This window comes from Rhamphochromis sp. 'chilingali', assembly GCF_963969265.1.
Source record: "Rhamphochromis sp. 'chilingali' genome assembly, chromosome: 16".
Lineage (NCBI taxonomy): Eukaryota > Metazoa > Chordata > Actinopteri > Cichliformes > Cichlidae > Rhamphochromis > Rhamphochromis sp. 'chilingali'.
Genome location: NC_137943.1, coordinates 304566 through 331466, shown reverse-complemented (window position 1 = coordinate 331466; position 26901 = coordinate 304566). Strand labels below are relative to the sequence as shown.

The window sequence follows — 26901 nt, the reverse complement described above, 5'->3', positions numbered from 1 at the left end:
CATTATTTTCAGTAGCTTTTTGAAACAGTTTTTTGATCTAAGTAGACATGTCAGGCATACATTTTAACAACTATGTAGGTCTTTGTAGTGAGGTAGAATGATTAAACAAAGCTTAGATTTATTTGATCTTTCTCCAAATAAGAGTAAAGACTTTCTGGAGGTGTTACAGAAATGACCAAAACCCCAAAATGAATTGAAATGTTTAAAATTTTTAAAAACTGTCTTCTTTTGTTTGGTTCTCTATGTCTGTCACAACAAAAAAAAATCACATTTAGAAACTTTAAAATGTCAGATGACACGTGATTACATTCATCTTTTATTTACAGTCTATTGACCTAACCTGTGACGTGTATTGAAAAGCTCTCAATGCTATCTCCCATTCACTCGACCTGCTCTTTAGTGAGTTTGTGTTCAACAGACTGTAAGTGACTCTTTAGAGATTGTTCACTGAAACAGAATGAGCTCGCCGGTCCACTCAGATGATTCAGTAAAGTCACAGGAGTGGAAGGACGAGGTTTCCCACTCACAGAGTCACTGTGGCTTTCCTCTAACAGCCTGGTCATCAGTAGAATCATCATCACTGTCTGCATTTAGATTTTTGTGCCTAACCTCTGTATTGCTCGACATTTATTGTTCCAAAACTGGGTGATAAACCGTGAGGGCTGGATTTCCAATTATAGTGACAAAAAACAGAAATCTTGAAACTGGATTTGGAAAAAAATGGTGACTGAAATTTGAATGGCTACTTTGTCTTCATTACATCAGCAGCAAAGACCTCAAAAAGCTGGATTTTCCTGTTCAACTGGACTAATGTGGTAACCGATGCTGACTCCATCATGCTGTACTTCCAGGTGGTGATACTCGCTGCTACAGTCATGCTGGTTTACTACTGTGAGTTCACTGACACTTTCAGTCCAGCAGAGCAGGGCTTCATTTGCAGAGATCCCACTTTGACCAAACCTGATCCTGGACCTGAGCAGAACAGCCGCATGCCACCTATAATACTGTACTCTGTGGTGAGCGGACTACCTGTTGTACTGGTAAGTCAATAGAGCTACAGAAAGCCATGCATGTTAAAGGACTGTTAGTATCTGTCAGTTAGTCGATATCTGCAGTGGATGGAACCATGCATTATTGTGCATTTCACAGCAGGTAAAATAAGTATTGAACATAAGTATTGCAGCAGGTCTCTGCAGGTGATTTCAGCAGTGCTGGAACAAAGTTCCACAACACCTTCTCAAAGTCATCAATATCTCTGAGCCCCCCACCGTCACGGCAGGGTGAGGCAGGCATGCTGTTCGAGTGGATATGTGCAAACTTTCTCCATGTGTTGGTGTTGTTCCACCTGTATCCTTTATCTGGAAGCTCTGTCCTCCTTCCACACCATACTGATATTCATGGGGAAACTGAGTCTGATGTTCAGCTGGGAAATTGTCTTTCCCATACCTGCACAGGCTCAGTCTCTAATATTCACCCTCTGTAAACACTTTGCTGATGAGCTTATGGTCAGTTTTGTAAATTGTGGTTATTTTAAGTGTCAGAGAGGATGATTATCCAGTGTATGTTTCCTGATTGTGTGATTGACGGGTTGTTAGTCGACGTTAACGGAGTTGCAGTCAGAACCACGCCCATCGCATATAATTTTAAAATACTAAAAAGGTGAAGATGAAACGTGCAATAAGGCTTCATAATGGGATTTCACAAACTGGAGGGTAACATCATGGTGGCTGTGTTTGTCTTTTCTGCTGTTTGTGGTTGCTGTACGTGGCTGTTTGGTAGGCCCCGCCCACCTCTGCATTAGCTCTGCTGATGTTTTCTCTTCAATGGGTCAAAATTAGTGTGTGGCTAAAATAGCAGAGGATGAACCTTCAATATTTTTTTTCTCAACAAAATGTCAAATGCTAATGCTGATACATGATATGGGTTTTACTGCATGTCAATAACATATCACATAAAAACATGTGAACAAATAAAAATTTGATTTAATAGTAACTTTTAAAATCAAAGCTACATCATTGCAGCAAATTACTGGAATATGACAACGCCATCATTACTGCAAACTTTTCAGTACTGTATACTACAGCTAACATTTTCTCCAATTTTTTCTTATTTAATTTATTTTGTTTTTCATTCTGTTTTTTTTCTTCTTTTTCAGATTTCAGGGGTGGAAGTAGTCATCTTCCTCTTTTACTACAACTCAAACAACTTTTATGAGCAGGAGAAGGTTGTTGTCGTGGGAGACTGCTGCTATGTTAACCCCATGGTGCGCAGGACTGTCCGTTTCCTTGGTAATGTAAGACCAGCCCAAAATATTCCCACCATTGATTAACCCAGTTGTCGTGTCTGACATTTTTAAAATGTCCTTATAATAATGTTCTGGGCTACTGTAGAGCTAAACACAATTATGGTGTCTCTTCTAACGTTTTAGGATCAGCTATGTTTAAAATGGCCATTTTCACAGAATTTAAATGAACCGTCTATAATGTAGCCTATGTGAGTTATGCAATAGTTATGTTGGTTTAAGTTGTATACAAATATCACCTGTGTGTCTTTCTGTAGGTGTCTTTGTCTTTGGTTTGTTTACAACAGACATTTTTGTTAGTACTGGTCAGATGGTCACAGGAAGTCTGGCTCCCTACTTCCTGTCTGTGTGCCAGCCCAATTACACTGCTCTCGGCTGCCAGGATACAGCGTTCTTTGTGAGCCAGTCAGATGGCTGTACTGGTGACCCTGATGACATCATCAGAGCCAGGAAGACATTTCCCTGCAAAGAGGCTGCACTCAGTGTCTACTTAGCTGTTTACTTGGCAGTGAGTAGATCTGTCTTTAAATAATCCAACAGTCTTCACCAATGTCAATAAAGTAATATTTGGTTAAAGTGTCAGAGAAATAATCTTCCTTTTCAGATGTACATCATGTCCTGCGTTGGATCTGCAGTGGGGCGTCTGGCTGGGCCCTTTGTCAGCCTCTCATTGGTCAGTCTGGCTTTGCTAACAGGCATCAACAGAGTGGCTGAATATCGTAACCACTGGAGTGATGTTATAGCAGGACAAGGCATTGGTGCTGCTGTTGCTGTCTTTCTGGTCAGTTCCTGTTATTATTAGACTTATTCATATCAGTGTAGACTTCATTAGTGGGTCATTATGAAAAACAGATATGCCAATAAACACAGCATTTTATGCTAGCTCAAACCTGAAGTTAAATGACTGCTTATTTGTAAACCCATATATATATATATATATATATATATATATATATATATATATATATATATATGTGTGTGTATATATGTATATATATGTATATATATGTGTGTGTGTGTGTATATATATGTGTGTGTGTGTATATATATGTGTGTGTGTGTGTGTGTATATATGTGTGTGTATATATATGTGTGTGTATATTAGGGGTGCAACGATACACAAAATTCACGGTTCGGTTCGATACTTTGGTGTCACGGTTCGATATTTTTTCGATACAAAAAAAATGTTCATGCCTTTTTAATTTGTCATTTATTAAAATTATAAATATATATTTTAACTCAAAAGTACAGTTTTTTAATTTAACCCTAACCCTTGTGCGTGTTTTTTATTTTGACAGCGAATGCGCACCTGCGGACCACTTATGTGCAGCCCTGGTTATTTAGCTCGTCATATTGCAGCCACAGAAATTCTTTTGTCCATGAAACCATAAAGCTGCACTTTCTTTTTGCCTTATAGTCTGATTTGTCATAACTTCTCCGTTTTGTGGTAAGCTTTTCTTTGGCTGTCACTTCTTCACCCTGACCGGTCTTATTTGGCTCAGCAGAACTGAAATGCTTTTACACACTGCCCGACGGGCAGGGCAGAGATAGATTTTGGTAGCCCGACTGAAAAAAATCGCTAGCTCCAGGACGTCGGGCTAGCGATATTGCGAGCCCTGTATCTGATTGAGGAATCACTCATCTTTGGAAAAGAGAGTTTATTACAGAGAAATGTCTCTTTCCAAAATAAAAGCTATACTATCCGCTTCTTCTGGGCTATATTCTCAGCAGCATAAGGAGAATCATGTGCTAACAGCTGTCTAAATGACTCGGCTAAAGTTAGTAGCATGCTTGTTGTTTTGGTCTTTGCACTAGGATGATGTCTGCGTAAATGTGCAGTCATATTCATTGTGTTCCCACTAGTGCTTTCAGGTTAATCTCGTTGAAATGACCTTAACGCCACAACACGGCAAATCTCCGTTAACGAGCTACCGCCGATCGCCCTGTGTGTGGGGCTAGACGGCCAACACGTTAACGAGCTAACTGCGCTAACACACTAGCTCCCACCCATGTAATTGAGCATTGCATGGCACATCCAACATACTGTTTTACTTTAGTCCATGACTCGCTTACCTTCAGGGTCATACGTCACATGAAAACCAAAATAATTCCAAACGCCAGATCTGGAGAGCTTAACTTCTGTCTTGCTAGCTTGCCCTGCGCTCTTCCTTCTGACGATGCTGTCTGTGTTGAGCACTCAGTGGATCTGCGCTCGACAGTGCAGCCTAGGCGGAGTAGTCGAACGCAGATTCACTGAGCGCTCAACACAGACAGCATCGTCAGAAGGAAAGTTGATAAAATAAATTACAAATGTTGTATTGTTCGATACATATGCGTACCGAACCGAAAGCACTGTATCGAACGGTTCAATATCGATACGAATATCGTTGCACCCCTAATATATATATATATATATATGTATGTATGTATATGTGTGTGTGTGTGTGTGTATATACGTGTGTGTATATACATGTGTGTATATACATGTGTGTATATACATGTGTGTGTATGTACATGTATGTATGTACACGTATGTATGTACACGTATGTATGTACACGTATGTATGTACAACAAGGTCCGCGTCAGGTGTTGAGGAACCAGGGCACCCTGACGAAAAGTGGGCTACTGGAACAAGAAGGCATCGGTGGGCAAGAGACGAAAACAGGGCGTTGTTGGAATGCTACTATGCAAGTAACCCCGGCGGAAGGGGCTACATGAATAGGATGATGGACCTATGGATTCTTCGATACCCAACATCCACAATGACGGCGAAACAACTAGTAGCTCAGTGTTCCAACATTCGAAAGAAGGGACTGCTCTCACAGCTAGAGATTGACGAGGTACAACACAAATGCTACGGCAAGGAGGAGTCAGGACGCCAGGTCAGGGGGGAGATATCATCACCCCCACCCGAGATTGGGTACATAGCCCCAAGTGCGATAGGAGAAGGATCGTTGAGTGCGAGAGGAACTGACCTGAAAAATAGGATCATGGCCAAGCTTGAAACCTGGATCCCCCGTAGCCGGTTACCAAGATTACGTGAAGTTCCCTCAGAAGGTCTGCTAGATGATGTTAATGCAGCACTACGGGCAATACCTACAACCACGATTACCGACACTAACAAGCTGATCTACAATACGGCAACAGTGATCAGTGAGATGCTTGGCTACAAGTTGAACAGCGACAAGGGGCAGTACCCTCCATGGAGAAGGAGGCTAGAGGGCAAGATCAAAGTAGCACGGAGGGAGGTTAGCCAACTAACGGAGTTGCAGAAAGGTGCGACAAATAAGGTGCCTAAGAAATAGATATATCTATATATCTATATAGATATATCTATATATAGATATATCTATATATAGATATATCAATATATCAATCACAGAATGTACATAAGGTGCAGTTGCAGTCTAGGAGTGGGAGCAGTGTGACAGTTCAACTGTTTAGGAGGGAGATGGCGAGGGGAAAGAAACTGTTCCTGTGTTGGTTGGTCCCAGTCTGCAGGCTTCTATACCATCTGCCAGAGGGTAGCAGGTCAAAGAGTCTGTGTCCAGGGTGTGAGGGGTCTGTGATGATTATCCCTGCCTGTTTCCTGGTTCTTCAGAGGTACAGGTGCTGGATGGAGGGCAAATTTTACTGAAATTTTAGTCATTTATTCAAAGTCAGAAAAAACGGTACAATTTAAAGCACACTTTCAAGCAGCTTTTCAAAATAATTCATCTTTCCAAGAGTAAGTTCAGCACCTTACTTCTGCACATCATTGTGTAACTTGGTCAAACATATTTAGACTCTTTCCTTAATAGAAAACCGATCTAATGGACTAAACTGCTGCAAGATACTCTCACACACACAAGCTGTGCTTGCATGGATGAACATGAATTAATTTTTTCCACTTCGTGAACAACAGTCTTAGTGGGGACAAAGATCTGGGTCACAGAAACAATGTAAACAAAAATAATAGAGCTCTATTTCCCTGCAGTAACAGGGAAGTACTTGCAATCCAAATGGTTGATCCGTGTGAAAGGAATAATTTTGAATGATCAAATGTATTCAACTTTTCTTCTATCTCTTCCTAGGTTGTTTTTGTGGTTCAGTATTTCAAAAAGAGACCTGTGATTCCCCAGAGTCCCTCAGACTCAGGCACGGCTAATACCGATGAGGTTTCCCCTGAAGTCAATCACAATATGGAGACCAGTGATAAGGTAAGGTATAAAGGACTGCACTTTATACCATGCTGTTAGGGCTAGTGGTTGAAAACATGGATAGATAGCAACAGTGGCGTTACCTGTTACCTTCGATACTCCTATATTTGAATCTTAACATTGTATTTATTTATTTATTTATTTATTTTTGGGCATCATGTTGCTTTTTAGAGCCAGAAGCGGCCATATTTGGAAGGTGGAGTACAAAGCCATCAGCTAATGCTAGCAAGCTTGGTTATCAAACTGCATTCATAAATTGACACTTAGTGTTATATGTGTTTTAAGTAATCCAAAGTGAAAACCTAAAAAAAACTGTAGAATTTGATTAACCAGAACAGAAGCACAAACGTCCATCCATCCATTCATCGATCCATCTTCTTCTGCTTATCCGGGGCTGGGTCACGGGGGCATAAGCAGAGAAGCCCACCCCTCCCTTTCCCCAGCCATCTCCTCCAGCTTTTCCGGTGGAACACCAAGGCGTTCCCAGGCCAGCCGAGAGATATAATCTCGCCAGCGTGTCCTTGACCTGCCCTTGGGCCCCCTCCCGCTGGAACATGCCAGGAACACCACACCTAGGCATCCCAGGGGGCATCCTTGTCAGATGCCCGATCCACCTCAACTGGCTCCTTTCAATGTGGAGGAGCAGCAGCTCTACTCTGAGCCCCTCCCGGATGGCTGAACTTCCCACACTATCTCTAAGGGACAGGGCAAGCCACCCATCAGAGGAAGCTCATTTCTGCCGCTTGTATCCGCGATCTCGTTCTTTCAGTCACTACTCACAGCTCGTGACCATAGGTGAGGGTAGGGACGTAGATCGACCGGTAAATTGAGATTGAAATTTTACACTCAGCTCTCTCTTCACCACAACGGACCGGTAAAGCGTCCGCATCACTGCAGCCGCAGCACCAATCCATCTGTTGATCTCCCGCTCCCTTCTCCTGTCACTCATGAACAAGACCCCGAGATACTTAAACTCCTCCACTTGGACCAGGAACTCGTCCCTGATCCAGCGTGGGCTTTTTTTGGGGTGGCTGTAGCTGAGGAAGTAGAGCAGGTCACCTACTGATCAGAAGGTTGGTGGTTCGATCCCTGGCTCCTCCAGTCTGCATGTCATGTATCCTTGGGCAAGATACTAACCCCAAGTTGCTCTCCGATGCATCCATTGGAGTATGAATGTGTGTGAATGTAGTTAGACAGCACTAAGTAGAGCGAAAGTGCTTGTGAGAATGGGTGTGACTGGGTGAATGTGACATGTTGTATAGAGCGCTTTGAGTACTCCGGGAGAGTAGAAAAGCGCTATGTAAGAATCAGTCCATTTACCATTCTGGCTGAGGACCATGGCCTCAGATTTGGAGGTGCTGATTCTCATTCCCACCGCTTCACACTCGGCTGCAAACCGTTCCAGTGCAAGCTGGAGGCCATCACGCAATGAACCCAACAGAACCACATCATCTGTGAAAAGCAGCGATGAGATTCTGAGACTACCCAGGTAAAAGCCTTCCGCCACTTGGCTGCGCCTAGATATTCTGTCCATAAAAATTACGAACAGAATCTGTGACAAAAGGCAGCCCTGGCGGAGTCCATCACCCTTCAGGAACAAGTCCGACTTATTGCCGGCTACGCATACCAAGCTCTTGCAATGGTTGTATAAGGACTGAATGGCCCGTAGCAATGGGCCAAACACTCCATACTCCCGGAGCACCTCCCATAGGACACTCTGAGGGACACGGTCAAATGCCTTCTCCAAGTCCACAAAACACATGTAGACTGGTTGGGCAAACTCCCATGCACCCTCAAGTATCCTTGAGAGGATAAAGAGCTGGTCCAGTGTTCCGCGACCAGGACAAAAACTGCATTGTTCTTCCTGTATCTGAGGTTCGACTAACGGACGGACTCTCCTTTCCAGCACCCTGGCACAAACTTTCCCAGGGAGGCTGAGGTGTGTGCCCCCCTATAGTTGGAACACACCCTCCGGTCACCTTTCTTAAAGATGGGAACCACCACCCCGGTCTGCCAATCCAGAGGTACCACCCCTGATCTCCACGCAATACTGTAGAGGCGTGCCAACCACAACATCCCTACAACATCCAGAGCTTTCAGGAACTCAGGGCGGACCTCATCGACCCCAGGGGCTCTGCCACCAAGGAGTTGTTTAACTGCCTCAGTGACCTTGTGCCCAGGGATTGGAGGGTCATCCCCCTCATCCCCAGACTCTGCTTCCTCCACGGAAGATGTGCCAGTGGGATTAAGGACATCCTCAACTTATACCTTCCACCACCCGACAATTTTCTCCCTTCCGCAAATTGCTACCTTATCGTGGTGGAGGGGTTTGTGTTTGTGTGTCCCAAGGATCCCAGGGGTATGTTGTCTGGGGGCTTCTGCCCCCTGGTAGGGCCTCCTGGTAGGGTCTCCCATGGCAAAATGGTCTTGGCTGAGGGACCAGACAAAGAGTGATTCAGAAGATGCCTATGAGTAGAACACCAAGGGAACAGTTCACCCTGCCCGGGGAGGGTGCCCGAGGGAGAGCATCTGGTGGCCGGGCCTTAGTCCATGGGTGCCCGGCTGGGCACAGCCCAAATAAGGGACATGGGCCCATCCTCTTGCAGGCCCACCTCCCATAGAAGGCACCGTAGGGGTCAGGTGCATTGTGTGCTGGGCAGCAGCCCTTGCGAACCAATCCCCGGCTACCAAGACTAGCAGTCTGGACATGGGATGTCACCTCTCTGGTGGGGAAGGAGCCTGATTTAGTGCGTGAGGTTGAGAGGTACCGGTTAGATATAGTCGGGCTCACCTCAACGCACGGCTTGGGCTCTGGAACCAGTCACCTGGAGAGGCGCTGGACTCTGTCTCAGTCTGGAGTAGAGATGGACCGATCCGATATTACGTATTGGTATGGGTCCGATACTGACGTAAATTACTGGATCGGATATCGGAGAGAAATAAAAAAATGTAATCCAATCCATTAAATATCAAAAAAGCACCTCACAAAACTTGTGACACGGCATAACTCGGCTCATAACCGTAGAGCAGTATGCGTCACGTGATAGAGCGCCTGTGTGTATTTGTAGCCTCGCTACCAAACCAGCATTTCATCTCCGACAAAGTTATCCCAGAGAGAAGTAAAACACGTGTGTAAGTTCATCTCTGAATGTTTGTAAAGCATTCCAGCGTTAAGCTGATCTTTTTCTACGTAGCTGACGGCTGGTAACTGTGCAGGGGCGGATCTAGCAAAGTTTAGCCAGGGGGGCCGATAGGGCATGAACAAGGCAAGGCAAGTTTATTTGTATAGCGCAATTCAACAACAAGGTGATTCAAAGTGCTTTACAGAGACATTAGAAATAAAAACAAATAAAAAGCATGATTTAAAATTGATTAAAACAAGCAAACAAACAAACAAACTAATTAACAAACAAACAAACAAACAAACAAACAAACAAAACAGTATATAAAATCAAAACAGATAAAAGCAGAACAATAGATAAAATCAGTAGTTAAAATGTTAGTTTTGAAATTTAAGCTTAAAAGTGTGGATTTGGTGCTTTATTCAAATGCAGCTGAGAACAGGTGAGTCTTCAACCTGGATTTAAATAAACTGAGTGTTTCAGCTGATCTGAGGCTTTCTGGGAGTTTGTTCCAGATATAAGGAGCATAAAAGCTGAATGCAGCTTCTCCGTGTCTGGTTCTGACTCTGGGAACTGATAAAAGACCGGATCCAGATGACCTGAGGGATCTGGAAGGTTCATACTGGGTCAGGAGGTCACTGATGTATTTTGGTCCTAAACCATTCAGAGCTTTATAGACCAGCATCAGGACTTTAAAGTCTATCCTCTGACGGACAGGCAGCCAGTGTAAAGACCTCAGAGCTGGACTGATGTGGTCCACTTTTTTGGTCTTAGTGAGGACTCGAGCAGCAGAGTTCTGAATGAGCTGTGGTTGTCTGACTGATTTTTTTAGGTAGACCTGTAAAGATGCTGTTACAGTAATCAAGCCTACTAAAGATGAATGCATGGACTAGTTTTTCCAGGTCCTGTTGAGACATCAGATCTTTTATCCTTGAAATATTCTTGAGGTGATAGTAAGCTGATTTTGTTATTGTCTTAATGTGTTTTTCTAAGTTTAGGTCTGCATCCATCACTACACCCAAATTTCTCGCCTGGTTTGTGGTTTTTAGATGTATAGATTGAAGTTCTCTGGTGACCTGTAATCGTTTTTCTTTGGCGCCAAAGACTATTACCTCAGTTTTGTTTTTGTTTAGCTGGAGAAAATTGTGGCACAACCAGTCATTAATTTCCTCAATGCATTTACCAAGAGCCTGTACAGGGCCTCGGTCTCCTGGTGACATTGTGATATATATTTGTGTGTCATCTGCATAGCTGTGGTAGTTTATTTTGTTGTTCTTTATAATCTGTGCCAGTGGGAGCATGTAGATGTTAAACAGAGGGGGTCCTAAGATGGAACCTTGGGGAACTCCACATGTGATACTTGTCTGCTCAGATGTGAAGTTACCTATTGATACAAAGTATTTCCTGTTTTCTAAGTATGTTTTGAACCAGTTTAGTACAGTTCCTGAAAGACCTGCCCAGTTCTCCAGTCGTTTGAGTAATATGTTGTGGTCAACTGTATCAAATGCTGCACTGAGATCCAGTAAAACTAAGACTGACATTTTTCCACGGTCTGTATTCAGACATATGTCATTGAACACTTTGGTCAGAGCGGTTTCAGTGCTGTGGTTCTGTCTAAAACCTGACTGGAAGGCATCATAGCAGTTATTCTGTTTTAAGAAGTAACTGAGCTGTTGAGAAACTGCTTTTTCAATGATCTTACTTAAAAATGGGAGATTTGAGATCGGCCTGTAGTTGTTCATTTGTGTCTTGTCAAGATTGTCCTTTTTCAGTATAGGTTTTATTACAGCAGTTTTTAGTGGTTCCGGAAACACACCTGACATTAAAGAAAAGTTGACGATCTGTAACAGGTCTGACTCCAAAGTCTTTGAGACCTTTTTGAACAAACTTGTTGGCAGGACATCTAAACAGCAAGAGGAGGAGTTCAGTTGACCTAAGATGTCCTCCAGGTCTTTGCTGTTAATAGGGTGAAACTGTTTCATGGTGTTTAAACAGTTTTTTGGTGGACACAGTACATAGTCTGGATCTGCTGTTGATGTACCAATTGCTTGTCTAATCTTTTGGATTTTTTCTGTGAAGAATTTAACAATAGCAACCCCTCCTCCTCTCCTGCTCACACTCTCGTATACAGGGGTAGAAGAGCTTCTCTGTCTCGTAGGAAGTGAAGGCCAGTCGGTTTCAGAGATTTCAGCTCGCTGTGCCCTGCCTGTGATACGTCCTCCCCCTTCCAGGAGACATGATTTATGTCTTGGTTTTGCACCAAGACAGTCCAAGGGGGGATTATCGCTTGAGGATTTATAATAGTGCACAAAGTCTACTTTCTTGGTCATGTTATCTGTGCTCCTTAGCTGTGTACTAGCTTGCTCATCGCCATTGTTTTGAATCAAAGGCAAGGTTGTTTCATTTCCACACAGTCCATTTACCTCCACGTTTACTTCTAAGCGATGAATTTTTGTCTCCAGTACTGCAATCTTCTGCAGGAGGCTGTGGTAGTCATCTGTGGAGAGGGAAGGCATCTTGTTGCTAGTTAGCCTAGCGGTTAGCACCATTCCAGGCTATTGAGGCTGCTCGGTGCCCAGACGCTGTAATCAGCTGTGTTTAGGCCACAGACACACGGAGCGCTGAGGATAAGGTAACTATAAAGATAAGATAAGATAACCTTTATTAGTCCCACACGTGGGAAATTTGTTTTGTCACAGCAGGAAGTGGACAGTGCAAAAGTTATGACGCAAAAATTAGAATACAATAAGAATAAATACAGTACACAGCTGTACAGAATAGAATAAAATAATATACTATATACAGTAGAATAAAATAGAATAAAAATATACAATAAGATAAAAATAGAATACGAATGCTATATACAACTGAGTAAAAATACAACGATGCCAGAAAAGATTATTGCACTTAGTGTTATTGCACATGTGTGGATGTGTGTGTTTGTTCAGTTAAAGTCTTTGTTGTGGAGTCTGACAGCAGTGGGGAGGAAAGACCTGCGAAATCTCTCCGTCCCACACTGTGGGTGCCGCAGTCTCCCACTGAAGGAGCTGCTCAGTGCTGTCACAGTCTGCTGCATGGGGTGGGAGACGTTGTCCAACAGGGATGACAGCTTAGCCGCCATTCTCCTGTCACTCACCACCTCCACTGGGTCCAGAGGGCATCCTAGAACAGAGCTGGCCCTTCGGATCACCCTGTTCAGTCTCTTCCTGTCCCCAGCAGAGATGCTGCCGCCCCAGCAGACCACACCATAAAAGATAGCAGAAGCCACCACAGAGTCATAGAATTTCTTCAGGAGTGGGCCCTCCACTCCAAACGACCTGAGTCTCCGCAGCAGGTACAACCTGCTCTGCCCTTTCCTGTAGAGGGCGTCTGAGTTATGAGTCCAGTCCAGTCTGTTGTTCAGATGAACACCAAGGTACCTGTAGCTGTCCACAGCCTCAATGTCCATACCCTGGATGTTCAGTGGTTGCAGTGGAGAATGCTTGTGCCTGCGGAAGTCTACCACCAGCTCCTTGGTTTTACTGGCGTTGATCTGGAGGTAGTTCAGCTGGCACCAGTCCACAAAGTCTTGAGTCAGTCCTCTGTACTCCTTGTCGTCCCCATCAGTGATGAGGCCGACTATTGCAGAGTCATCAGAGAACTTCTGCAGGAAGCACTGGGTGGAATTGTGGGAGAAGTCTGCAGTGTAGATGGTGAAGAGGAACGGAGCCAGAACCGTTCCCTGTGGGGCCCCCGTACTGCAGACGACCCTGTCCGACACACAGCCCTGAGTCCTCACATACTGTGGTCGGTCGGTGAGGTAGTCCAAAATCCAGGTAGTGAGGTGATGGTCCACTCCAGAGTTCTCCAGCTTGTCCTTCAGAACCGAGGGAAGAATAGTGTTGAAGGCACTGGAGAAATCAAAGAACATGATTCTCACAGTGCTTCCAGCGGTCTCCAGGTGAGCGAGGGAACGATGTAGGAGGTGAATGACGGCATCATCCGCTCCAATGCCAGGCTGGTAGGCAAACTGAAGTGGGTCCAGTGATGAGCTTATTAGGCGCCGAAGCTGAGCCAGGACCAACCGCTCCAGGGTCTTCATCAGGTGGGATGTCAGAGCCACCGGCCTGTAGCTGTTGAGGTCCTTGGGGCGTGAAGTCTTTGGCACTGGTACAACACAGGAGGTTTTCCAGAGCTGTGGGACTCTTCCCAACCTCAGGGAAGAGTCCCACAGCTCTGGAAAAATGTTGCTGTTTCTGTTAAGAACACTTTGGTCCTAATGATCTATAAGTGTCCAGAAGCTATCGCAGGTAAGCTCATACGGAAAAAAGGGAAAAAAGTCAGCATAAAAATCAATAAAAATCAATACAAGAAGCAAAGCATTTAAAGAGCAAAGAGACGAAGCGTCCACACTCACAAAGGGGGAAACACAAACAGGGAAAAGGGGGCACAAAGACATACTTTTCTTTCTTATTCTCATTTAAAATGTCTAGCTTTTAATAAATAATTGTCTGAATCTTACACCCAAAGTTTTAATCTGATGTAAAGTATATAGAAGTCCATTACTGTATATAGTAACTGTTAAGTCTAATATACCCCAGTAAGCTATACTACTTTTTCCTTTGGGAAGGTACCATCTGTGCAGTCTGCAGTTCTGTAGAAGAAAGATGTTGAATCTATTTAATTATTCTTGAAAAATAATTAATTTTGGTGCATTTTTTTTCACACTGCATCAAATTAAAGTTGATTACGTCGATTAAGCATCATGAGGTGGAGGGTGGGTGGTGGTTCCCTATTTTATTTATTTTATTTTTTTGCTGGGAGTTTGCAACCCTATTAGTTAGCAGAAATATTAAGCAACCTAAGTACTCTTTAAAATACCAGAATAGGAAGAATGGAGCAGGTTTAAGTTTATTAGATTGATCAGTATTGCTGAACTGTGAAATATTTTGGGTGCAGTGTATTTTTTTTTACATACAGGTCTAACAGAATAGCTTTAATGTTGTTGTTTATTTAAACTTGAGTATGAACTTATACAAAATGCAGCAAGATATTAAAAAAACAGTTTTATTGATTAGAAAACACACTATATCGGATTCATATTCGTATCGGTATCGGACATAAAAAAGTGGTATCGTGCCATCTCTAGTCTGGAGTTGCCCCTGGTGAGAGGCGGCGGGCTAGGGTGGGTATCCTAGTATCCCCTCGGCTTGCTCCCTGTGTGTCTGGGTTTCTCCCAGTGAACGAGAGGGTTTGGTCCCTGTGCCTTTGGGTCGGGGAACGGGTCCTGACTGTCATCCGAGTGACGGTTCAGAGTACCCAGCCTTCTTGGAGTCCCTGGGCGGGGTGCTGGAGAGTGCCCCGCCTGGGGACTCCAATGCTCATGTGGGCCACGACAGTGAGACCTGGAGGGGTATGATTCGGGGGAACGGCCTCCTGGATCTGAACCCGAGTGGTGTTATGTTGTTGGGCTTCTGTGCAAACCACAGTTTGGCCATAACTAACTCTATGTTCGAACATAAGAGTGTCCATAAGTGCATGTAGCATCAGGACACCCTAGGCCACAGGTTGATGATCGATTTTATAATCATATCACCAAACCTGTGGCCATATGTTCTGGACAACCGGGTAAAGAGAGGGGCTGAGCTGTCAACTGATCACCATCTGGTGGTGAGTTGAATCAGGTGACGGGGGAGGACACTGGAAAGACCTGGTACACCTAAATGTATAGTGAGGGTGCACTTGGATTGCCTGGCAGAGGCCCCAGTCCGTGAGATCTTCAACTCACACCTCCGGCAGAGAGTCAACAGCATGCTGAGGGAGACTGGGGGAGACCACCCAGGAGGATATATTACTTATGACATAATACTATTAAAAAGACTAAAAAAGGCACTAACGTCACAAACAAGATGGAGAGGTCCAGTTCAGTGACTTGAATACGTGGAAGTAGAGTCAGTAAGGACCAAACTTTTTGCACCAGACTACAGATGCTGAAGTTAACATCAGTGTCTGTCAAGTTACTTGAAAAAAGTAATCAGTAACTAATTACTGATTACTTCCCAAAAAAGTAATCCCGTTACTTTACTGATTACTTATTTTCAAAAGTCTTTAGTTACTTAGTTACTTTTTAAAACATGATTTATCCCCTGAATAGGTACTAAAGCAATAGATCTTTTAGCCCAATTCTACTTTTTCTACATAATCCATCATACAAAATGTAATCAAATGAAAAAGTCTCTTTTTAAAACTTGTTTTATTAATTTTAATCTTTTAACTTTATGCATCAAGCAAACATTAAATTATATGCAACATTCTCTGACTGGAAGAAATTTGTTTAGCATTTAAACCTATTTTCTGCACATTCCAGCACATAAAATAAAATTGTTTTTTTGTGTTTACACTCAGTCTTTCAAATAGATGCACGTAAAACACAGCAGAAAATAAATAAAATCAAAGACTAGCGGTCCTGTTGCTCTATTTTCACCTGTAAAGCAGGAGTGGGGCAGGCGGATATTTGCCCTGGTGCAGGTGAGCCGCAGCGGTCAGTGGAAGGATACGGCAGTTTCTCTGTGAATTTCACATTCCCGTGGCAGCGCACTGTCGGTGCTTGCTCGGACGTTTAGGGGTTTGTTTCGCTGTAAAAAGAAATTTTCTTCCCACACAGTGAACAGCGGACGCTAATGATTTTGTCACTTTTTACAGAATCAAACTCAAAGTAAGGTCAGTACTTCCATGCTTTAAACGCTGCACGCTCACACTCTCTGCCACACTTGTTATATTATCCATTGTTGATCTGCACACAGCTGTTGCCACGAACATCACACTCGCTTACGTCACTGTCACGAGACACTCTTGCAAAAAAATCACGGTTTTAGTAACGCAGTAACGCAGCATACTAACTGGAAAGTAACAGTAATCTAATTACCTTTTTTGCAATAGTAATCCCTTACTTTACTGGTTACTCGAAACGCGTTACTGCCCATCTCTGTTTTTTTTTTGTTTTGTTTTTTTGCCTGTCCCATTTGGTTCTTTAGCCGTCAGAATTGTTGTCTGAAGACCAACAAGGATACCCAATGGATTTATTTTGCCAAATGGATCATCATGGCCTTGCCGTATTGGTCCATTTGATCGACCTTTGTTTTTATTATTTATTATATTTTATTTTCAGATGTTACAGACGGGACAGACATGAGTGAGGGATAGGAAAGGGAGAGAGAAAGAGGAAGGAAAAGAAAAACAGAAGGGGAGAGGGACAGTGAGAAAGGGGGGGAGAAAAAAAATCTCCTGGATCACCTGTTGAGAGAAGAAGAATAGAAAACAAGCAAAAAAAAAAAAAAAAAAAACCAAAGCAACATACTAAACACAACACCATCGCATTAATCTAGCTAAGTGTAAACAGCAGTAAATACTAAATATTCAATGTTGTTGTGCAGCACGCAGGACAGACAGCGCACAATGTGCTTTGAAGTAGAAGCAAGAAAGGTGTAATTTAAGTCTACGAACAGTGAACACCCGTGTGCATACCTGTGTGGATCAGCACGCTTGTATTCAAATGGTTTCCACATGTAACGGTCTGCAAGAGGATGTAGAGAGCCATAGCCCCGCCCCCCAGGGCATGAAGCAGGCATGGAGGAGATCCAGGCCCCAGACATCCAGAGGCCTCAGAGTGCGAGAGCCCAAGGAGGACCACCGGAGGGGCATCCGTGCCACCCTCATGGGAAGGGCTGAGGATCCCCAGACGAGGCGTCACCCAGTAGCCACCGAGCAGAAGCTAGAGGGGGCTGCACCGGCGTGCCCGCCGGCTCTGCCGGCAGCCAGCTGTGCCAGAGTGAACCGAGCCGCAGGCCCAGAGGCCGGAGGCCCGAGGGCCCCCCGCACCCCGGAGGAGGCCTGACCGAGCAACAGGCGCCAGGCCCCGCCAGGTAGCCACTGGGAGTGACGCCGTTAACGTGCCCACCCTCAAGGCCCTATATATATGTGTATGTTATGAGAGTGTGAGTAATGTGGATGTCTAAGTTGTGAGATAAAATTGAGGCACAGGTGGCCAGAAGGGGACAGGGGGGGGGGGGGGAATGTCTCCCCTGCACCCTTGTGACACACCCGCACCCCAAGGCCCTACCTGTGTGGGTGAGTGTGGTGGAGCGGGAAGAGGGAGGTAGTCGGGGATGGGGAGGAAAAGGAGGGAGGGGAGGATGCCCCTCCCTAGGGCCAGCTCCCCCGCTGACCCCAGTAGGCACCCCCGTCCTCTGGTACCCACCAAGGCAAGGGAGCCCAGGTCCATCCAGACCGGGGCCTACGGTAGCACTGCCAAGCCCCACAGGACCCGGGGCAGCCCACCCTACCCCACCGCAGAGGAAACTGTACCCACCCCAACATTCAATCGTCTCCCAGACTACACAAGACAACAGACACCCAGGTTAAGTTTATTCTCCACCTCTCCTATGTCTCTCCCCCACCTGCAGAGTGGACTCCTGCAAGGATGGAACAACCTCCCCGCCAGTTGAAGAGCCCCCCAGTTAGGCCGATGCACAAGAGGCCCCCTGCGCCAGGGCTGAGCCCTTGTGCACCCACCCGCCCACAACCTCGGTGACACACCGACGAGGACCGAAGCCCCCAAGGCCCAGCCAGAGCCCTAGCACGGAGGCGAGGCACCCCCGAACCCCAAACCCCCACGCCTGCCCCGGATCCACTCAGGGGCAGCGAGGCCACCAGGCCAGTAACCTACATCCACCAGTACAGACCATCCTCCAGCCCCGCTGCACGCAGCCACGAGGAGAACAACCTCTGAGAGCGACCAGAGCCACTAACCAGGTTATGAACGCAACCCCCGGGGTAAGCCCTCCAGGGATAACATCTCTAGGGGTCCTCCAGCCGCCCTAAGCCCGTCCCAACTCCATATCAACCACAGTAGCTAAGGCGGGACCAAACCACGACCCCCTACCCCCACTAGGTGATGGAGCCGATCAAAGGAGCCCAGAGGGATTGATCTAATGTGGTGGCAGAGGCTATATCGAGACTAATGTGATCTATTAGAAGGTTTCTATATTGGCTAGAATTAAGATTATTTTTATTTTTCCAGTTCATGAGGACTGTTTTCTTGGCGATGCATAGGGCAGTAAAAACCATGTGGACTGTATTAGTTTCTGTAGTGACCTCATCCAATTTTCCCAACAAGCATACTAAAGGGGAGGTTGGAATTTTACATTTCAGACACTTTGATAAGTCTTCACATATCTCGCGCCAAAACTTCTGCACTGGTGGACAGAACCAAAGAGCGTGGATGTAATTGTCTGGTGTATTGTCTTGACAGTGTGAGCAGTTGTTGGAAGATGTAAAGCCCATCTTGAACATCCGATGACCTGTATAGTGCACTCTATGTAGTATTTTGTACTGTATTAATTGCAGACTGGGATTTTTAAATCAATTTAAAGGTTTTTAAGCATACCTGAGACCAGAAGTTTAGGTTTAAGCTGACTGATAAATCTGCTGCCCATCTCTGGTTAACATACAACTCTATGGTGGCTTCATTGCTTTTAGAGCGAGCGATAAAAACACCATGGAAAGAAATTGAGACTTACCCGGAATCATTAGGGCAAGATTTACTGTCAGACTTGTTAAGGGTACAGATAAAGGCAGGTAGGAAGGTACTTAACATAAACAAATGTGAATATTCAAACAAATGTTGGCTTGTGTCATGCACTACAAAACCTGCGCTAGGAGCACAGAGATAAAAGAATAAAGTTACGTTGAAACCAAGCACACCATTGTTTTTCTTGTGACATTACCAATAAGTTTGATGTGTCACATGGCCCTCTTCCTATTGAAAAAACAAAAGTTGTATCCAAGATGGCCGACTTCTAAATGGCCACCATGGTCACCACCCATCTTGAGGAGTTTGCCCCCTCACATATACTAATGTGCCACAAACAGGACTTTAATAATATCACCAACCATTCCCATGTTATTACGGTGTATTCATATAAATGGCCTACCCTGTAGTGAAGCCACCAGAACATCCTGTGGAGAAAGGAGATTCTGTCCTGGGTGAAGTTAAATTTGCTGTGTGTGCACAGTGGATTACCTGGAATCTTGCTGCTGTAGGAACATAAAGTCTTTTGAGTGGTCCTCCCCCATTATCACAGTCAGTCTGCTGGTCTGTCCAGTCCCAAAATGCCTCAGGTCACTATGCCAACAATACAGCTGGGGGGCCGGATGGACTCCAGGAGGGAGCATCCAGCGTCATGTTTCATATTTTCTATATTTTAGTCAATATTTAATCAATGCAGGCAAACCCTTTGTACATATTTATACTAAATCACTTTTTCCTGCGTCTGTCGACATGGTGTCTGGCCAAACCAGTCAAGGCTCAGGCTAGCTGTCCCACTCCCATCTCCCCATACCCACACTTCAGACAATGAACAAAGTCCACTGATATCAAAAGAATGGGGTGAGTTCTTTTATGTCAAAAAGGCCCCATGGTTAAATTAATTTTTATTCTGCACTATTTATTTGGTAATAATACATTATCATTATGTTGGATTATTATATTGGAGAAGTGTGCTTTGCTCTGCAAATATTTTGGAGTGTGCGAGAGCTTTAAGTGAAACTGATTTGAGATCCACAATATCTCATGACAGAGATATATATCAGTCGGCTACACTTTGCCTGAAAATTGACAGCCAAAGGATTATTTAATTTATCTTTGCTAATGCTTACTTAAAATACTAAAATATTATTATGTTGTCAATGCAAACAGAGTATTATAAATAAAAATCTGTAACCTTAAAAAAATTTTTTTACATTCCACAATTCCATTCAAAACGTTAATGGATATATTGTGTTTGATGTGAAGATACCAATCAATATTAAAAACTAAATAACATTGATCCATGTCTGCACAGTGTTATATTTTTAGGATTGGCATGCGTTGGGGCCCAAAGTCATTGGGGTTTTTTTTATTTTGCTTTTGCTTTTGCCACGGGTCCCATATCCCTGGTGGCACCCTGCTCCTACCCCAGAGTCCATGGCATTAACTTCCACAATGAATTGTTTGGATTTGTCAGACTGGATGAGAACTGGCACAGATGCAAACAGTCACTTCACACAGTCAAACACTTGCTGTGCTTTGGAGTGGAATGGGACCTTGAGGGAAGTGAGACTCTCACTAATGTTCTTGACCAACGATACAAGTTTGCAAACCCCAAGAAGATTTTCAGCTGTTTGCATGTGGTTGGCTCCGGCCAATCCACCACCTCCTGAGCCTTTAGAGTCTGCCTTTACGTGCCTCCTCTCAATGATAGAGCCTGTGTCTGACTTGATGAACTGAAGTAAATTGTAAGATTCAGTTGACTCCAGATAGTATTAGTGTAGCATTAGCTTACCTGCTTGTCGCTCCGCCCCCCAAGCCTAATTCTGTTTTCCTCAGTGGTTTTGCTAACTTACTTACCCACCTTTCATCTGTCTCCCCACATGTTAGTTTGATGGGAGATTTCAACATTCATATGGTAAATGGCCTGTATTTATATAGCGCTTTACTAGTCCCTAAGGACCCCAAAGCGCTTTACATATCCAGTCATCCACCCATTCACACACTGGTGATGGCAGCTACATTGTAGCCACAGCCACCCTGGGGCCAGAGGCGAGGCTGCCGGACACTGGCGCCACCGGGCCCTCTGACTACCACCAGTAGGCAACGGGTGAAGTGTCTCGCCCAAGGACACAACGACCGAGACTGTCCAAGCCGGGGCTCGAACCGGCAACCTTCCGATTACAAGGTGAACTCCCAACTCTTGAGCCACGATCGCCCCATATAAATAATAATAACCTTCTGCTCACCAGAGACTTTTCCTCCTGTCTTGAGGACTTCGAATTCAGTTTATTGACTTTCCCACTCACTCCAAAGGAGACACCTTGGACTTGATCTGCTGTTCTGGTCTTACTCCCTCTAATCTTTCTGCTTCCCATAACTGACCACTTCCTCCTTTCATTTAACCTCCCTCTCTGCTGCTCTTTAACCAAGCCAACCTATCTCATCTCACTCCACAACATCAAGAACATTGATATGCACATTCTCACTGCCAGTTTGGATAATATTCAGATTCCAGACTTCTATTCTACTCCTGATGATTTGGTGTTATATTTTAATAATTGTTTAGTCATTGTCCTTGATTCTCTGGCTCCTGTAAAAACTCACTCTGTTTCCTTCGCTTCCTCTGCTCCCTGGTTTACCTTTGACCTCCGAGCTCTGAAGGCCAAAGCTGTGCAGCTAGAGCATAGATATAAGAAATCTGGTTTAACTGTTGATGAAGAAATCTATACATGCCATGTACTCCAGTATAAAGACTCCATCAACCAGGCCAAACAAAGCTTCTACTCTGGTATTATCAGTTCTTATGAGGGTAACAACAGGATTCTGTTTTCACTTCTTGACAAACTTCTTAAACCCTCTGATGCTTTACCCCCACACTTCTATTCTTCTGAAACCTGTAACTCCTCGATTCTGTTTTTCCCCTCTCCAGAACCTTTTCTCTATTTTGAGCCGTTTTCCACTTTTCATCTTCATCATATATCTGAGTTTATATGTAAATCAAAGCCATCATGTTATCTTGACCCTATACCTACAGGGCTTGTGATATCCTGCCTCTCTTCCTTACTCCCACTCATCTCTGCTATCATTCACTCATTACTCACCACCGGTATCGTTCCCTCCTTATTCAAGATAGCTTCAGTCACTCCTATACTGAAAAAACCTTCCTTGGATCCTAACAACTTTAACAACCTCCGTCCAATTTCTAATCTACCCTTCATCTCTAAAATACTTGAAAGAATAGTCGGAGCTCAACTTCATTCACACCTGGTTAATAATAACATCTACGAGAGGTTTCAAACTGGCTTTCGCTCATGTCACAGTACAGAAACTGCTTTTCTTAAAGTTACTCATTCCACTCTATTCCCAGTCACCTCTGGTGTACCCCATAGTTCAGTCTTAGGCCATCTTCTCTTCATAACATACATCCTCCCTCTTGGTACCATTTTCCATAAATTTGATCTTCACTCTCACTGTTTTGCTGATGACACTCAGTTATATCTCTCCTGCAGGCCTGATTCCTCCCTCCCACCTTCTTCTCTTACAGAATGCTTATCCCAATTAAAATCCTGGTTCAGCTTAAGCTCAATGAGGATAAAACTGAAATCCTCCTTACTGGCACTAAATCCAACCTACTGAAGGCGAACCATTTCACTCTCACTATCAATAACGCCACAGTTTTCCCTTCACCTCAGGTTAAGAGCCTTGGTGTCATCCCAGACAGTTCACTATCCTTTAAATCTCACATCAGTGATATCCTATTTCCATCTATGCAGCATTAACCTATTTCGTCCTTCTCTTTCCACCCAGTCTGCATCCATTCTTGTTCATAGTCTCATTATCTCCCGCCTTGACTACTGTAACATCTCTTACGTAGTTTCCCCCCAAAATTCATCCAAGCTTCAACTGGTTCAAAACTCCGTTGCCCGCATTATTACCAGAACCCCTCCTACCAGCACATCACCCCTGTTCTCCAGGAACTTCACTGGCTCCCTGTGAAGTTCCAAATAGTGTACAAGCTTCTTCTGCTCACCTTCAAGGCCCCTCATAACCTTGCTCCTCGTTACCTCTCTGACCTGTTAAGTACTACCTCTTCTGCCCGCTCACTTCGATCTTCTTCTTCTATCCCCAAGTTTAAATCTGTTCAAGTCTGCATATATTCACTGTGAACTTATTGTCCATTTGATCTTGTTTTGTACTGTTCTTTGTTTTGTCATTGTCCTACTATGTGTTTTATTTTATTGTTAAGTGTCTTTGGGTGTCTTGAAAGGTGCTTTTAAATAAAATGTATTATTACTATTATTAGTAATATTAGTATAGGCAGGCCACAAAGTCAAGATCAGCTGCTATCCAATTGCTCACAATTGTTGACTTTACAACCCACCTGTGTATCAAAACACAATCTTCTTGTGGCTATAGTAGCCCTGACTGAATTGTTGCTTTTCTTTACTGTTTCTGTAGAGCCCAGGGTCCATCACAGAAGTCACATGACTATGAAGGACCACCCCCTCACCCAACCACATCAAGGGGGAGATTGACGTCACCAATTCTGTGTAGTTCATGGACCTTTGTTTTTTACATCAGTCTCATTTGCGTCTCATTACATCAGCAACATTTTCTGTCATTTAAGAATTAATCTATCATTGCCACTTTTATTTTGCACTGTAGTGTTGTTCTCCCAGGGTCAAATGTGGCACGCACAGTTTAAAAAAATGTTTACTGTAAATGTACTGTCAACTTAAGAAATGTCACTGTGGATATTGTAGCAGCCATTTTAATTAATATATGATTTGTTTTCTTTATGGGTAAAAGTATTTGATATGTGTATTCAATGTAAATTTGATGTGAATACATGTAACACGTGTTAATGTCATATATAAGTCAGTAAGATTGCATGATATCTGATATATGAGGTTATAAAGAGGGATAAAGGGATAAATAATAACTAGTTTAAGACAGGATCATTGGTTGTCATGGTTTCCACGATATTGTCTGTGTTATGTAGGAGTCTTTGGAAATCTGAATTCAGTTCATTTCAGTTTTCCATTTTATTTATATAGCACCAAATCACAACAGTTGCCACAATAATAGAGAGAAATCCCAACAATCAAATGACCCCCTTGACCAAGCACTTGGCGACAGTGGGAATGAAAAACTCCCTTTTAACAGGAAGAAACTTCCAGCAGAACCAGGCTCAGGGAGGGGCGGGGCCATCTGCTGCGACCGGTTGGGGTGAGAGAAGGAAGACAGGATAAAGACATGCTGTGGAAGAGAGATAGAGGTTAATAATAACTAGGGATGGGTACCGGTATCTGGTGCCATTATGGTACCAGTTCTGACATAAACGGTAGTAACTGGACCGAAAAGCAGCGCACATTTTGGTGCTTTATTTCGGTGCTTTTTTTTCCTGAGATGTCATACACTTTGGATTCTAGCCAATCATTTTACGTTTCCGAGGATAGTAGGCGGGCCCAGGTACGTACGTTCTTTTAGAGCAGAGCTACAGATTAAAAATGCCCAAGGTGAACCAATCAAAGTCTGGCTGTACTTCACAGCAAAAGATGCAAACTCAGCAGCAACAAGTGCTTTAAGCTGATACTGTGATACTGTCAAAGGAGGTAACACCTCGAATCTGATGAAACACCTGGCGATGTATAGGGTTCTTTTAAAAGCCGAGAAATGCACCGTATTTGATAGCTTGCTGCGAGACCTCACACCAAGCACATCTACTGTGGGTGTACAAAACAAAATATATAAGAAATGTATGTTTGATTTAATTATATATCCATGTTGTAATACTGCAAATGTAATATTACTTGTAAATGTTATTTGTGCCAAAACTATATAATAAAGAGAATAAATATGCATGTTGCTTTCACATGTTTCAGTTACCGGTGATGATAATGTACACAGATGGTAAATGGACTGATTCTTATGTAGCGCTTTTCTAACCCAAAGCGTTCTATACAACACGCCGCATTCACCCAATCAAACCCATTCTCACAAGCACTTTCTCTGTACTAACTACATTCACACTCCGATGGATGCGTTGGAGAGCAACTTGGGGTTAGTATCTTACCCAAGGATACTTGACATGCAGACTGGAGGAGCCAGGGATCGAACCACCAACCTTCTGATCAGTAGGTGACCTGCTGTACCTCCTGAGCTACAGCTGTCAGTAATCCGACTACTTTTCCTTTATCTAAGTTTGAGCCGATCTACTCAGTGAAACAAAGATAACAGGCAAGCAGATTTATGTGTATCCACCCAATTTATCATCTTCTAAAGGTATTTTCTGATATCTGTTGATTGCTTAGATGATACATGACTCCCATCTGCTGCACACTGAAGTAACTACAGAGGACCTGTAGAGCCTTTAGTAACTCGAAAACAAGCCTTTGACGTGTGATTTTCTTCTCACAGTAACGCCTCAGCAGCTTCTGTGTCTGTATGTATCCCCTTTAGTTCATATTACCAGAGGGTGGTGATCAGACGTCCTTCTGAGTTGGTTCAGGATTTTTGCCTGATCCTGAGACCTTCTGATCAGTTCGAGTTTAGAAAAATGTCCGTCCTGGAGTGACTTTTGTAAAGTCCTGTTTTTACCCAGTGGCTGTAAGCAGCAAAAGCTATTATGGTGAAATGTTCTTAGATTCTGCATGAGGGAAAATGATACCTTGTATGTGAGTCTGACACCTGCCTCAAAAAGTTTACAAATGTCAGATGCAGATATCGATGCTGAAACCCAGAGATGATCACCAGACAGAACAGCAGCTTAGATAACAGCAGTAGTTTTACAAATAACTGGGATGGGCCATTAAAAAAAACAAAACTTTAGCATCCTTCCATGTTTGTTGCACTTAGACAACAGGGAGGGTGTATGTGGCAGGGTGTGGCCCGCGGTGCCGCTGCAGGGTAGGCAAACGCACCTGCAGGGCATCTGCAATCACACCTCGCTGGGTTAAAACACTGAACGGGGTCCTATCATATCGTTGATATGTTGAGCTGGCAGTGGGAGAGCTGCAGCTGTGTCTTTGTAACAGCAACCGTGTGTAAATAAAAGTATGCTGAAAAGCAGTAAACTGTCATCAGGTCTGCTGTAGTTGTTTACAGTATTTACAAAAATATTTGTACACGATTGCAAAATGTCAAACCTGTAACCTGCACTGCTGTCATGTGTGTTTGAAAACTGAAAAATTATTCGAGCTTAAGTATCGGAATTTCAGGAGCAGGACCACGCCTCCAAACACACTCCTCCCGGTTCTCATCTATATATGTTCCCCCAGTTCTGCAAGCTGTTCCTTCTTGTTCCTCCCTCCCCTTTTCAATTCTTTAACTGCTTCACTTCTATTTAGTACATGGTGATCTGCCAGGCCCGGGAGCCGTCGCCAGTCCTCAAAGCCTTCCCCAAACCGCAGCTCAATTCATGTCCAAGCTTCACCTTTACCTACTAAAACGCTGTCAAACCTAAAATGAGGACGTGGGCCCAGCGAGTGAATGGCAATTATATTTCATTTATTTATTTATTTCACACATGGTTCAACAATGTTTCATATTCCTACGCACAGATCCTCCTTCCCATTAATATGACACCGCACCCATGGGTGAAAAAGAGCAGGAAGAAGAATAAATTCTTGTTAGCACCTGGCCCCTATCTGCAATCTAATTATTCTTACAAGAGGGCGCCAACAACCCAAAAAACCCTCTAACATGTA

General features: G+C 43.9%; 1 protein-coding gene across 1 annotated transcript; it reads left to right on the top strand.

The window, feature by feature from the left end:
* Positions 1–836: 836 nt before the first annotated feature.
* LOC308383267 (phospholipid phosphatase-related protein type 5-like) lies at positions 837–24894 on the top strand (the record flags this gene model as incomplete). Its single annotated transcript, XM_080861128.1, has 6 exons — positions 837–1040; positions 2156–2288; positions 2560–2810; positions 2907–3083; positions 6377–6502; positions 23651–24894. The coding sequence occupies 6 exons, from the start codon at positions 837–839 to the stop codon at positions 23678–23680; spliced, it is 921 nt and encodes a 306-aa protein (XP_080717254.1). The 3' UTR covers positions 23681–24894.
* Between the last annotated feature and the right edge of the window lie 2007 nt (positions 24895–26901).